This window comes from Terrapene carolina, unplaced genomic scaffold (assembly GCF_002925995.2).
Source record: "Terrapene carolina triunguis isolate 2854851 unplaced genomic scaffold, T_m_triunguis-2.0 Scaffold461, whole genome shotgun sequence".
Lineage (NCBI taxonomy): Eukaryota > Metazoa > Chordata > Testudines > Emydidae > Terrapene > Terrapene triunguis.
In genome coordinates this window covers 1,618,799-1,632,755 of record NW_020664812.1, presented here as the reverse complement: position 1 = coordinate 1,632,755, position 13,957 = coordinate 1,618,799, and the positions used below count along the sequence as shown (strand labels likewise).

General features: G+C 65.9%; 2 protein-coding genes across 2 annotated transcripts in view; one reads left to right on the top strand and one right to left on the bottom strand.

The window, feature by feature from the left end:
- Positions 1-10,150, top strand: part of KMT2B (lysine methyltransferase 2B) — a 29,544-nt gene extending 19,394 nt beyond the window's left edge. Inside the window, 18 exon segments of the mRNA XM_029913120.1 lie at positions 125-335; positions 589-726; positions 1,023-1,181; positions 1,408-1,528; positions 1,704-1,782; positions 2,349-2,503; positions 2,903-3,121; positions 3,413-4,658; positions 4,660-4,797; positions 5,075-5,173; positions 5,265-5,362; positions 5,642-5,779; positions 5,957-6,031; positions 6,293-6,470; positions 6,729-6,836; positions 7,104-7,187; positions 7,412-7,541; positions 8,108-10,150. Of these exon segments, the coding sequence (XP_029768980.1) occupies positions 125-335; positions 589-726; positions 1,023-1,181; positions 1,408-1,528; positions 1,704-1,782; positions 2,349-2,503; positions 2,903-3,121; positions 3,413-4,658; positions 4,660-4,797; positions 5,075-5,173; positions 5,265-5,362; positions 5,642-5,779; positions 5,957-6,031; positions 6,293-6,470; positions 6,729-6,836; positions 7,104-7,187; positions 7,412-7,541; positions 8,108-8,383 (3,652 nt within the window). The 3' untranslated portion in view covers positions 8,384-10,150.
- IGFLR1 (IGF like family receptor 1) lies at positions 10,134-12,644 on the bottom strand. The gene is made up of 7 exons (XM_029913113.1): positions 12,448-12,644; positions 11,958-12,147; positions 11,643-11,748; positions 11,360-11,537; positions 11,100-11,207; positions 10,541-10,633; positions 10,134-10,467 (listed from the first exon to the last, which is right to left on the bottom strand). The coding sequence occupies exons 1-7, from the start codon at positions 12,620-12,622 to the stop codon at positions 10,157-10,159; spliced, it is 1,161 nt and encodes a 386-aa protein (XP_029768973.1). The 5' UTR covers positions 12,623-12,644; the 3' UTR covers positions 10,134-10,156.
- Positions 12,645-13,957: the final 1,313 nt, after the last annotated feature.

Here is a 13,957-nt window from a genome sequence, read left to right as displayed (position 1 = left end):
GGGGGTGGCGGCTGGGAGCCAGGTCCTGGGTTCTGGCTCTGGCTCTGGGAGAGGAGTGGGGTTAGATTGGGGGAGTGGAGGCTGGGAGTTGGGCCAGCTGCTGGGTGGGTAAGAAGGAACTCAGTGATCCCTCTTCATGTGTGTTGCTAGGGCCTCTCTCCTACCCGCCCCATCCCCTGCCCCGCCATCGGGTCTCCGCCCCAGCAGCTCTTACCCCTCTCCCTGCAGGTGGGAAGGACCAGGAGGTGGTGCTGGCGAAGCAGGGGCTGGGCAGCGGCGCTGAGGACAAACGTCAGTGCGCCCTGTGCCTCCAGTACGGGGATGCCCCCTCCAAGGTAAGGCCTGGCCTGCGCCAGGGCTGGGGGAGTCCTCCGCCCTCGAATGCATGGCCTTGGGTCACTGGGGATCCAAGGGAGCGTGGCCTGTGGGGCTCTGACACCTGGGTTCAGTCCCCTGCTCGGGGTGGGGGAAGTGGGGGGCTAATGGTTAAAGTAGCAGGGGCTGGGACAGAACCCCTTTTTTGCCCTTTGCTCCCCCCTGCTGGCTGGTGGTGCTGACCCTGACCCCTCGCTCTTCACCCCTCCCCAGGATGCGGGGCGGCTCCTGTACATCGGCCAGAATGAGTGGACCCACGTCAACTGCGCCATCTGGTCGGCTGAGGTCTTTGAGGAGAACGATGGGTCCCTGAAGAACGTGCACGCCGCCGTGGTGCGGGGGCGCCAGATGGTGAGGGGGCAGGGCCCTGCAGGAAGGGAATCGGCCCTGGCTGGGTGAGGGGGCAGGGCTGAGGTGCTGGCAGGGCTATGGCCTGGGGGAGCGGAGCGGGTGAGGACTGTGGCTCTCCCATTGAGGTGGGTGATGGGGGCCTGTCTGCCGGGGGGGGCTAGGGCTGAGACTTTTTTGGGGGGGGGGGGGGGGGGGGGGGGGGGGGGGGGGGGGGGGGGCCGGGGGGACTGTTTCCCCTCTGCACTGGCACAGGCCAGGCTGCGAGCACTGCCCCCTTACCCCTGCTGTGCCCCCAGCGCTGCGAGCACTGCCAGCGCACTGGCGCCACGGTGGGCTGCTGCCTGTCGGCCTGTCTCAGCAATTACCACTTCATGTGCGCCCGCCTGCGCCGCTGCACCTTCCAGGAGGACAAGAAGGTTTTCTGCCAGAAGCACACGGACCTGCTGGATGGGACGGTGAGGAGCCATGCCGGGGGCACCTGTGGGGCAGGGCTATAGGTTGCGAGCCAGGCAGGTTGGGCTATGAGGCGCTACCCCCACTGGAGATTGAGGGCTGGGGCCCCATGGTGTGTTTGGGGGGTCCCTCTGGCTAGGCTGGCCCTGGCGGGGGGTCCCTGCTAAACTGCTCCCAGGCAAGGGCGCACTGCCCAGCTGCTGACCCGTCCCCCCCCACCCACCCCAGGAGATTGTCACCGAGGACGGGTTCGACGTGCTGCGCCGGGTCTACGTGGACTTCGAGGGCATCAGCTTCAAGAGGAAATTCATGGTTGGCCTCGAACCCGACACCGTCAACATGATGATTGGTGAGTGCGGGGGGCTTCTCCCTTCTAGGGAGCGCCGGCTCTCATCTGGCCCCAGAGCAGAGGACTGGCTGACTGGGGGTGGGGAATGGGGCATGTGGCCTCCCCCTCCACGGGACGCCAGCTCTCATCTGGCCCCAGGTGTGTGCGGACACCCTCACCTTGTCTCCTATTCTAGGTTCCATCAAGATCGACAGTCTGGGGCTGCTGACGGACCTGTCGGAGTGCGAGGGACGTCTCTTCCCTGTCGGCTACCAGTGAGTATCTGGCCCCTGGTGCGGGGCTTCCCCGGCTCCCTGCCATGCAGTGTGTGTGCTACAGAGGTGCCCCCCCTCCCCCCGCCCTGGGGCTGCCTGTGTATCCCACTCCAATTTCCAGCCCCCCATTCCCCTCTTTGGGGGGCCAAGCGGGCGGCTGGGGCCATGCTGGAGTGGCCACGGGAGGGTTGAACTAGCAGCCCGAGGGAAGGGTGGCGCGGACGCGTATGGTGCTGACCCAGCACCGTCTGAGCCAACGTGGAGACCCGTCTGGCCGCTCCTGCTTGGAGCACAGGCGTCCAGCCCGTGGGACGGTGCCCTGGCAGGCACATTGCACTCACTGGCTGCACCATCCGGGAGGGGGCAGCCAGTGGGAGAAGTGTCCAGGGCATGGTGCAGCAACCTGGCCCAGCCACCTTTCGGGGAGGTGCTTTAGCCAGACACCTGCGGCTGGGCTTGGGGTGGGGTCTCTGGCTTGTGTTGTCACAGAGCTCAGGTGGCTCTGGGCGGTGCCAGGGCCCCCATGGCCATGCTCTGGCAGCTCACCAGCTGCCCTCTCCTGCCAGGTGCACCCGGCTGTACTGGAGCACGGTAGATGCCCGGAGGCGCTGCTGGTACAAGTGCCGAATCCTGGAGTGCCGGCCCCAGCTGAGCCAGAAGGAGCCAGACCTGCTCGGGGGGCAGGAGGAGAACCAGACCATCGCGCACAGTCCTGCCACAGGTGAGGGGTGAGGTGGGGGGGGGCCTGACCCTGTTGGGTTTGAGTGGGGGGCACTCTGCCACTACACAAGGGAGCTCTGTGGGCCCTGCACAAGCCAGGCCTGTTCTGGGCGGGGCGCTCCCTCCCTCGGGGTCGGGGCTGACCTTGGTGCACCAGCCCCTATGTCCTATCTGGGAGCCATCCTCTCACCCTGGCAGAGGATAAAAGACCCACGGCTGCTGCAGATAGGGGAGACTCCTTTCAGCTCAAAGTGCGGCATTATGTGCAGCTGTTCCCCAGCAGCCCTGCCCCAGAGGTGGCTGCATCTCCGTGCCAGGCGCATGTCCCGGTGCTGTCTCCAGGGCCGTGCAGTCGGGGCTCCCTGCTCTAGCTAGCATGTTGTCTTTGCTCCCATTTCAGACTCTCACCTCGGGGACCTGCACCTCCTGGGCGCAGCACCTGCCATGCTGACACCAGAGTGCCACTCACCTTCCCGCAACCCGGGGCCCCTGCCTCCCCCTGAGTCGGCCACCGCCTCTGTGCCCCGCTCCCTGGCCGGAGCCCGCATCAAAGTGCCCAACTACTCGCCGACGCGCCGGCCCCTGGCTGGGGTCTCCTCCCGGCCGCTGCCGTCACCCGGTAAGTGCCCTTGCCTGGCCCTGAGGGGCAGGGCCGGCTGCCCTATGAGGGGAGGGAGAAGGGTGGGCTGCTGCTCGTGGCCCAGCCTCTCAAAGGATTCTGGGAGACAAACACTGTGTGTGTGGGGGGGGAAGGGCTGTGGCCCAAGGGATTCTGGGATGCGCTGTGTGGGGTTTGGGATGGGGAGGGTGTTATTTTCTGGAGGCTGGTGGTCTGATCCTGTCTGGGAGGGGCATGCGGGGGCCCCCCCCCACCCGGTGCCAGCGTCTAATCCCTCGTCTCCCCTCCCAGGCAGCACGTCGTCCATGGCCCACCACATCCTGACAGTGGGTGACCCGGACTTCACACCACTGCGCCGCCACCGGCGCCACAGCCCCCTCTCACCGCGCCCGCCCCCCCGCCGGGCCCCCTCCCCCCCACGCCTCGCCAGGACTCGGCCGCCGGGCCCCACCTCTCTCAGGGCAGGAGCCGCTCCCCCAGGGAGCAGCCCACAGCACCCCCCTACCTCAGCCAGGCCCGGCCCACCTACCTCCCCCCCGGCACTGCCCCCTGAACTGGCCTTCGATGAGCTCAACGTCTCGGACCTGGAGTTCGACGACAGCCTGCTGGACGAGACCTTCCACGAGGGGGGCGAGGGGCGGGGGCCCTGCTCCTCGCCCGGCCTGCCCCTGGCTGGCCCCAGCGACGAAGATGAGGAGGAAGAAGGGGCTGGGGGCACCAGGCGCTACTTCCGCTTCCCCCCCACCGTGGTCACACGGGACCTGGACATGGCGCCGTACCCACTGGACCTGCAGCTGCCCCACATCGACCAGCTGGATGGGGTGGATGATGGGGAGGGTGAGGGGCGGGGTGCCAATGGCAAGCGGGTGGAGCCAGGAGCGGAGCAGGGGTCGGCTGGCCCTGCCCCCCCACCTGAGGACCTGCCCTCGGAGATCGTGGACTTCGTGCTGAAGAACCTGGGCGAGGGCAAGGCCCCGGAGCCCAGCGTGAATGGCAGCGAGGCAGGCCCCGCGCCTGAGCCGGCCCGTGCCTTGGGCTGGGTGCCAGGCAGCCCGGGCGTCCGGGTGCTGGGCCCCGAGGCGCCCGCTCCCCCCAAGCCTGGCTCCAAGGTCATCCTGGTCAACAAGCTGGGGCAGGTGTTTGTCAAGATGCAGGGTGGGGAGGAGGCGCCGGCTGGGGGTGGCCTGGAGGGGTCGGGCACCCCTGCCAAGCCAGGCCCGGCTCTACCCCCGCAGCCCCCAGCCAGCCTGGGCACAGTGATCTTCCGCGCCGCGGCCCCGCTGGGCGTGGCCAGGAGCCCAGTGCCCACCTGGACCATCCGAGCGCCAGTTCTCAGCATGGTGCCCATGGTGAATGTGCTGCAGCCATCAGGTGCTGGGGGGCAGCTCACCCTGGGCCCCTCGGCCCTGGTCACGCCCTCGCTGGGACTGTCCCAGCCCTGCCTGCTGCAGCGCTTGGCCCTCAACTCAGGTCTGCTCCACCTGCCTGTCCCCCCGCCCCAGCCGCACCCCCACCAGTTCCCCAGCAGTGCCAAGAGGGTTTCTGCCGTCGCTGGTGCCCCCCCCCAAGAGGCCCAAGCTGGAGGAAGATGAGGAGCCGCTGCCCCCTGCGTCGCCAGCTGGTGCCCCCGACAGCCAGAGCAGGAACGGTTTCGCCGGCCCCCCGCAGGGCCCCGGGTAGGTGACCCCACCCCCAAGCTGTGGGGAGCAGTGCACGCTGGGACACGGCCGCCCAGCGCATGTCTCTCTGTAAGGGCGTGTCAGCTGTGTGTCACGGGGTGCCTCAGCCCTGCCCCCCCAAGCTCTGCTGGTACCCCTCAATCTCAACCCACAGCCCCCTCCTATCCCATCCCTGGGCTCCCCACAACCTGCCCCGCTCTGCCAGGGCCCCTTAGTCCCAACCCACAGCTGCCACTGCCTGCCCCCTAAGCCCACTGCTATGCTGGCGTTGCAGGCCCGGCCGGGTGCGGATGAAGACCCCCTCGGTGAAGAGCGTCCTGGAGCTGGTGGCACTGAAGGAGCAGGCGGAGCTGAGCGATGGGGGCAGCACAGGGTGAGTGTGAGCCCTGCCGGCCCCCCACCCTGTCCCATCTTCCTGGCCAGTGGCCCATGTGTGCTGAGCTCCCTCTGACTGCCCCCTGCAGGTCACCCTCGGATCCCTCTCTGGCCCCAGAGTGCAGCCCCCGCATGCCGGATCCCAGCCTGGAGCCTCTGCCAGAGCCCACGTGGCATCGCTACACAGGTATCGCCTGGGCGGGCAGCATGGGGCTGTGCAGCGGGATGAGGGGGCGCTGTGCCACGAGGAGCAAGGCAGAGGGAGCGGGTGCTGTGGGGAGGTTGGGGCATCGTGCCATGCTCTGAGGAGGTTGGGGGGATGCCGTGCTGCAGGGCTTGGCTGGGGGGCAGAGTGGGGCCTGGGATTGGAGCAGGGTGCCCGTCCCTCATTGTGGAAGGTGTCGTGGAGACATGAGCCAGGGCCAGCTGTCCTCTGCCCTACCCCATTCTCACTCTCTGCCCCCAGGGGAGCTGTCGAGCTCTGACGAGGACACCTTGTACTGTGAGGATAAGGAGAACGAGGCGCCACCCAAGAGCCAGCCGCACCTACGTTTCGAGATCAGCAGTGAGGATGGGCTCAGCGTGCAGGCGGACAGCATCGATGGTACGGGTGTGGGTGGGCGCATGGGACACGGGACCTTTCCCTTCCAAGGGGGCGCTGGCTCTGAGCAGTCCCCAAGGGAGAGGACTGGCTGGCTCAGGGGCAGGGAGGGGCAGGACATGGGGCTGTGGGAGTGCCAGGCAGCCCAGGGGCTTATGCTCTCCCCTGCTCTTTCCCCAGGTGCCTGGAAGGCCGTGATTGAGAAGGTGCAGGAGGCACGAGCCAATGCCCGCCTCAAGCACCTGTCATTTGCTGGTGAGTGTGGGGAGCCTTAGCCTGGGGTCTTGTGGACTAGAGCAGGGGGGCTGGGAGCCAGGACTTCTGGGAGTGCAGTGGGGTATAGTGGTTAGAGCGGGCAGAGCTGGGAGCCAGGACTCCTGGGTTCTCTCCCTGGTTCTGGGCAGGAGTGGGGCTCGTGGTTAGAGCGGGGGTGGGGGAAAGGGGCTGGGAGCCAGGACTCCTGGGGAGGGGGCAGGGCTCATGGCTATGCTGGTCTCTGATGGCTGGTCTCCCCAGGCATGAACGGGGTGCGCTTGCTGGGCATGCACCACGACGCTGTCACCTTCCTGGTGGAGCAGCTGCACGGCGCCAAGTCCTGCCACAAGTACAAGTTCCGCTACCACCAGCACGAGGAGGAGGAGGAACCGCTGCCCCTGAACCCCAATGGCTGCGCCCGCGCCGAGATCTACGTCAGGTGGGGCTGAGGAGACGTGTACTTGAGTGGGGCAGGTCCGGTCACGGGGGGCGGGGGAGACACCTCGAACTGGGAATCCAGCCTGGGGGTGGGGCTGGCGCTGGCGACCTGGCCGGTAGGAGGGTGAGGGGTCTGTCAGGAACGGGATGGGGGTTGGTGGGGGGTTCAGGATTGATCCAGGCAGGGATGTGGTTGGGAATAGGGGAGGGGTCAATGGTGCTTTAATCCTGCTTTCCCGCCCCCCTCCCCCCCCCCCAGGAAATGCACCTTTGACATGTTCAACTTCCTGGCGTCGCAGCACCGCACATTGCCCGAGGGCGGCACCTATGATGAGGAGGAGGATGAGGTGCAGCTGAAATCCACCAGGTAATGGTGCAGGGAGCCAGGATGCCTGGGTTCCCTCCCTGGCTTGGGGAGGGGCTGGGAGCCAGGACTCCTGGGTTCTGTGCCTGGCTCTGGGAGGGGTGAGGATGGGGCAGGGGGGCTAGTGATTAGAGCCAGGGGGCTGGGAGCCAGAACTCCTAGGTTCTGGGCCCAGCTCTGGGAGGGGATTGGGGGCTAGGAGCCAGGACTCCTGGGTTCTGTGCCCGGGCGGGTTCGGTTCTGATCCGTTCTGTCTCCTGCTCTCCCCAGACGAGCCACCAGCCTGGAGCTGCCCATGGCCATGCGCTTCCGGCACCTCAAGAGAACTTCCAAGGAGGCTGTGGGCGTGTACAGGTAATGGCCCCAGCCAATCCCAAGCCCTGGCATATGGCCCCGCTCTTACACGGCATGTACAGGGGGGCAGAGATGGGCATCTGGCTACAGCTGGTGCCCCCACTCACCCTGCTCCGTTTGCCCTGGGGATGCTCGCTGCTTGGCTCGCGCTGCCTGCCCCCCCACCCCATGTGCTGCCTGTGAACCCAGGTCTGGCTCCAGCGCTGACCTTGTGTCCCCCTCAGGTCGGCCATCCACGGGCGTGGGCTGTTCTGCAAACGCACCATTGATGCGGGCGAGATGGTCATTGAGTACTCTGGCATCGTCATCCGCTCAGTGCTGACCGACAAGCGCGAGAAGTACTACGATGGCAAGGTGCGGGGGGGCTGGGCTGGGGGAGCTTTGCTGCGAAAGGCTCTATCTGGGGGGTGAGGGATGGTGGTGCTGGGGGGAGGTTGTCGGCACTGCTGGGGGGCTGGTCCATAGTTGCTGAGGGCAGGAGGGGAGCTGCTCTGTGGGGGTTGGTGCTGGGGGTCAGGTGGGTGGAGGCTGGGGCTGTGGGGGTTGCAGGGAGTGGGTTGCCAGCTTGTGGGGGCAGGAGCGGCAGGTTGTCGGCTGGGGGGATGGGTTGCTGGGGGTGGGTTGCTGCCTTGGGGAGGGGATGCTGGGGGCAGGGGAGGGGCAGCTGGGTGGGGGCTGGTGGCCAGGGGGTTGCTGGGGGTGGGTTGCCGGATCAGGAGGGGTTGCTTCAGGGGGCAGGAGAGGGGGCGCCGAGGGGTGGGGAGGAGTGGCTGGGGAGGGCTGCTGGGTGCTGGTGCTGGGGGCAGGAGATGGGTGGCTGGGTGGAGGCTGGTGGCCGGGGGGGTTGCTGGCTCGGAGACCCAGCAGCGGCCATGGGGCGCCCTGCGACCCATTCTCTCCCCCCCCCCCGCCCCCTGCAGGGCATCGGCTGCTACATGTTCCGCATTGACGACTTCGACGTGGTGGACGCCACGATGCACGGCAACGCTGCCCGCTTCATCAACCACTCGTGCGAGCCCAACTGCTACTCGCGCGTCATCCACGTGGAGGGGCAGAAGCACATCGTGATCTTCGCCCTGCGGCGCATCTTCCGCGGCGAGGAGCTCACCTACGACTACAAGTTCCCCATCGAGGACGCCGGCTCCAAGCTGCCCTGCAACTGCGGGGCCAAGCGCTGCCGCCGGTTCCTCAACTAGCACCTGCTGCTCTATCTGGGGCGCCCGCCTTTGGGAGCTGGGATCAGGGCCCTCTCCAGAGCCCCCTGGTTTCCTGCTACCTCCCCCTGATCCTCTCCTCTTCCAGGCCCCCAGCAGCCCAGTGCTGGGCTTTTGGGGGGCAAGGGAGCCCAACTGCTCGACACCCCCAGACACTGGCCTGGGGAGGAAGGGCCCCTAGCGTCAGTGCTGGGGGCAGGGCCTGGTGCCCCAGACTCCTCTGCTGTGATCTCCCCCTTTCCCCCCGCCCACCCCCAGTTCCAGGGCAGCTTGTGGCTCCTGCCCCTCAATTGCCCCACTTTCCCGGGCGGGGAGGAGCAAGACTTGACTTGGGGCAGGCCCCTTGGGGAACATGGTCTTGCCCCCTTTTTCAGAGCCCCCCATGTGGGCTGGGCTAGTGGGGTTTGCCCCAGAGCAGGGGAGCACAATGACCCCCCTGCTGATCTGCACTAGCAGAGGCACGAGGTGTGTGTGTGTTTGCCCAGCCCCCACCTCCTGAGTCTGGACTCCCAGCTCTGGCCTGGGGGCTGCTTTCCTTTTTGTACGGGGAGGGTGTGAGTGGGGGGCGGGGGGCCAGGGCAGGCCCCCCAGTGGCCCCCCAACCCTGTAGATATTTGTACAGATGTTTCTAAACCTGTTTATTTTCTATGCACTTTTTTATTTAAAGCGGTGAGTCAGCCCTGCGCCCCTGGCCCCGCCCCGTTGGTATAATTTTAAATAAATGGCCATTTTCACATGCTGCGCTCTTCCTCGGGTCAGTGCCAGGGGAAGGGGGGATGCTGACATGGGTGGGGGGAAATGGGGTCTGGGCACACTGCCCCCTGCTGGAAAAGGCCTGCACCAGCTCTTCCCTCCTGCCCCTGCTCTGCAGAAGGGCCTCCTCTTTTCCATTGGCTCAGGCCTGGGGTAGCCACAGCTCCCTGCTGCTTCCCCCGCTGCCACCTCCTGGCTCTGGCCAAAGTCACCATTAACACCAGGAGGAGGATGCTGGCTGAGGGGGGTGGGACCTATTTCTGTTCCTCCCTAGTCTTGTGCCTCCAGGCAGCATTCCATGGGGCAGCGTCCGCTCACTCCCTAGACACCTTCAGGGTTGTGCCTGCTGCTTGGGCCAGGTTCATTGCAGGGACTGGCCCCATGTGGCATGTGCAGCTGTTCCCCACCCCAGAGGTGGCTGCATCTCAGTGCTGGGCGAGCTGTCCCCCGGGTTGCTGCAGTGTGGCCATTATCCAGATGCTCCTGTCCTGTATCAGTTACTGTCTCCTGGGCGGGGGGGCAGTGTCAAGGTCTCCAATGTGGCTTTGGTGCCTCCTGCTGGCCTTTGATGAGACTGGCTGCACCAGGGGCTCTGAGACTAGGTTGGGGAGGGCAGCCCCTCTGGCTGATTGACCCTCAACCCTCCTCCAGTGTAGTTGCCAGGCCTGCTCTAACATCTGCCCCCAGCCACCTGGGAACCCAGGTGTCCTGGTCTTCACTGTACCTACACTCCTTGATGGTTCTTGGTGTACACCCCCTCAGGGAGAGGCTAGCAGCTGAGACCCCAGCTGCCCTGCGCTCTGTGATTCTTGTCGAGGAGTATAGACGGGAACCCCAGTGGCCTGCCCCCCCACCCTGGCCATGGGGAGGGGGGCTGTAGCAGTGAGGTGGCGCAGCTAGAGAGTGGAGGGCAGCGTGAACAAGGTCCTGGCTTGTTTCCTTCCTGTGGTTGGCAGGGGGTCTGAGTGGGGGGTTGCGTGTCAGTCCAGGCAGGCAGGCAGCTCACACCCCCACCTGCACCCCTTCCAGCACCTGTAGGGCATCCTTGCGCCCCATAGCAGCCAGCAGCCCGGCCAGCTGCCCCAGTGTGGCATCGGGCTGGCGAGCAGCCACTGTCTCTAGGGTGGCACGCAGGGGGCTGCGTGTGCTGCGCAGGGAATAGGCATAGTCAATCCAGGTGGCTGAGAGGCCGTAGCGGGCGGCCAGGTGCCGGGTGCCCCCCCCAGCCTTGCCCTCGGGGTCCAGCAGCATGATCAGCTCCTCCAGCACGTCCGCGTCGTCCAGCAGGTGCTGCAGTGGTGCCCCCCACAGGCCTATGGGGCACAGAGTGGGGGTGAGCTAGGACATGGGGAAGGGTGGGTGTAGGGGGAAGGGAGCCACACCTACCTGCAGGGCCAGTGGTGGGTGCTATGGTGCCAGCTGTCTCCTCTGCACGCTGGGGGTGAAGCAGCAGATGGGGCTTAGCCATGGGGCTGGAGGCTGGAGGGGCAGAAGGAGGAGGTGAGGGTTGGGGCCCTGGACCCCCAGCCCGAGGGGAGCACTGAACAGCTACCAGAACCCTGCCCACTGCTCATGGAGCAGAGCTTCAAACATGCACCCCCCCCTCCCCCCCCGGGCTAGGCCCCACCTGCTGTCCAAGGAGCATTGCCCCCAGGATACGGGCTTCTAGTGCTTAGAACAGCCCTTCCCTGGGGGCAGGCCCCGCCCACTCTTCCAAGGAGCTCCTCCCAGAACAGAGCAGACCCTGCCCCTTCCCAAGGGGGGCAGGCTCCTCCCAGCCTCTGCCTCAGGAGTTCAATGAAAATGGGAGTGGGGGATGGGGGAGGAGCCTGATGGGCAGTGGGTGGGACCTGCTCTGTGGGGGGGCTCTCAGCAGGGGGAGGGGCTTGATGGAGTTGGGGGTCTATTCCAGCATGGGCAGCCGTGGGGCTGGCTGGCTACTCACCCTGGTGGGGGCACCAGCCACGCTGTGTCCAGACAATGAGAGCGAAGGCCCCAGCCAGCAGCAGCAGCAGCAGCAGCAGCACCAGAACAGCGACATAACCACCGTAGCCTGCAATGGGGGCGGCAGTGGGTCATGGGAACAGCGCCTGGCTACTCTGGCCGTGGCCAGCAGGGGGCACTGTGGGCACAGGGTGTGGGGGGAGCTCTCTGTGACTCCAGCCCCGGTCTGCCCCAGCAGGGGGTGCTGCAGACCCCACGTACCTGCCGTGTCGCTGCAGGATTCGGGCCCTCCAGGGGTCCCAGAGGTGGGGGCCGAAGCAGAGCCTGGGGCGTGGCCAGAGCCCCCCGGTACCTCTGAAGACCGAAGCCAAGTGGAGGACCTAGGGGAGGCCCCAGGCCAGCACGGGGGGAGGGAGGCAGGAGACTCGGCACCGGGAGCCTGAAAGGCAGAGCCATGCAATAGGGAATGAACACGTGACACCCCCCGCCCAAGTCCGAATAGAACCCAGGAGTCCTGGCTCCCAGCGCCCCCCCTGGCACCTACCTCCGCTGTTCTGTTGCAGTCGATGTTAGCCAGGAGCGCAGGGTGACACTGCTCGGCAGGGAAGCAGCACCGGGGCCGGCACCTCCCATCCGGCCCCCGCCGCTGCCTGCGGAGCCGAGAGCAGCCTTGTCAAACAGGGGAAAGAGCAGCGCCCCTTTCCCCCCGCCTCCCGCCATGTAGAGAACCCAGGTGTCCTGGTGCCCAGGCCCCCAAGCTCTCTAACCACTAGGCCCCACTCCCCTCCCAGGCCCAGGGATTGAACCCAGCACCCTGACTCCCAGCCCCTGCTCTAGCCAAGGTGGGTCCCTGCCGTACCCGGGGGGGCAGCACCGGGCATCCTGTAGGCGGGTGCAGGGGCTGAGCTCGGTGCCGGGCGGGCACTGGGAACAGGGCTGGCACAGCAGGAATCGCCCATCGTTGAAGGATTTGGAGGGACACTCCTGGCTGGGAGTTGCGAAGCGGCCGCCTGTGTCCCTCATGCCGCAGTTCACAGTGAACTCCAGTCCTGGGGAGACCGTGGAGTGAGTCAGAGCCCCCGGACCCACACCCTGCACCCCACCCCCCAGGGTCCCCAGCTGACCACCTGCCCCACAGCACAGTGCCCCATACAGAGCCCCCTGCCCTGCTCTCTGCAGCATGATGCCCCCCTACCCTGCACCCTGGGGCCCCCTGCTGACCACCCGCCCCACACTGCAGCGCTCCCTACCGAGCCCCCCGCCCCACAGCATGGCGTCCCCTGGTGAGCCCCCCGCCCCACAGCATGGTGCCCCCTGGTGAGCCCTCTCTGCTCCCCCCCCCCACTCACCGTGCAGTGGGACATGGTTTGCGAGGCCGGTCTCACAGGGGACGCAGGCCTGGGCCTTCTGGTGCCAGTACTGCAGGTGGCTGCACTTCTTGGACATGGAGTTCCGGGCCCTCGTGGAGGCGACGGGGGGCAGCAGGGCACTGGGCAGGAGGCAGAGCAGCAGGGGAAGCAGCATGGCAAGGACCGTGTGTGTGTGTGTGTGGGGAGGGCTAGGATGTGCTGGGACCTGGGAGAGAGGAGAATGTGGGGAGGGGCTGTAACCCCCACATCACAGCTACTCCCTCCCCCAGCCGCAGCCCCTGCCCTACTGATACCCCCCAGCTGACCCTGAGCCCAGCCACCCCCTGCCAGCTGCCCGTAACCCCCTAGCTCACGTCAACCCTCCCCAGCTATACTCCTTCCCCACAGGTCCCCTGGCTGCTTCAGCCCCTGCTCCACTAATCATACCCCTACAGCCTGTACCCCTCCCCCCCAGCTCACCCCTTTGGCCTGTACCCCTTCCCCACACACCCTCCATAACCCCACCAACCTGTGCCCCCCCGATACCCCACCCTACCAGCCCCAGCTGTCCCCCAGGCTCTCACCCCTGCCCGGCGTGTGTATCCTCTTTCCTGCTGTTCCCCCACGTTCGTATGGGCTGGCGAGTTGCACGTGTGTTTGCTTCGCTGCTCACCTCTGTAAGGCGTGTGGACTCCGTGGTGCTGGCCCCCCCCAACCTGCCCCCCCATTTCCCGTCTCCACCCTGCACACTTCCTGCCATCCTGAAAAACAGCAGTCAGCTGAGGCAGATATAGCCAGTCAATTCAGCACTACTAACCGCATGGGGAGTACCCAGCCAGTGCTGAGACGCAGCCACCACCAGACCATGGCTGCTGGGGAATGGCTGTACGTAACACTGGACGGGACAGCGCACCTGGTGCTGTGATGCAGCCACATCTGGGGTAGGGCAGCCAGGGAACAGCCACACATAACACCACATGGCGACAGCTTGCCCAGCCCTAGGATGACCAGACAACAAGTGTGAAAAATCGGGACGGGGGTGGGGGGCAATAGGAGCTTATATAAGAAAAAGCCCCCAAAATCAGGACTGTCCCTATAAAATTGGGACATCTGGTCACCCTACCCGTCACTGAGATGCAGCCAGGTCTGGATTAGGGTAACTTGGGAACAGCCGCACGTAACACTGCACTGGGACGGCTCACCAGGTGCTGAGATGCAACTACCTCTGGGGCGGGGCAGCTGGGGAACGGCTGCACGTAATGCTGCACAGGAATGGCTCCCCCGGCACTGAGACATGGCCAGCTCTGAGGTTCTTGCAGCTGATGAATCTAGACAAAATACAGGGGATGAGAGTGCAGGAAAAGACAGGTTACAAAGTAGCAGCCGTGTTAGTCTGTATCCGCAAAAAGAACAGGAGTACTTGTGGCATCTTAGAGACTAACAAATTTATTTCAGCATAAGCTTTCATGGGCTACATCCCACTTCTTCAGATGCATAGAGTGGAACACAC

What these genes read in the sequence shown, in the direction of transcription:
- IGFLR1 (XM_029913113.1), bottom strand. Translation starts at nt 12,622, where the DNA reads ATGCTGCTTCCCCTGCTGCTCTGCCTCCTGCCCAGTGCCCTGCTGCCC. An exon ending in GCCCGGTGCTGCCCCCCCGG is followed by an intron (nt 11,749 to 11,957) that starts GTACGGCAGGGA and finishes TCGGCTCCGCAG; the next exon opens with GCAGCGGCGGGGGCCGGATG. An exon ending in ACCCACCACTGGCCCTGCAG is followed by an intron (nt 10,468 to 10,540) that starts GTAGGTGTGGCT and finishes TGTGCCCCATAG; the next exon opens with GCCTGTGGGGGGCACCACTG.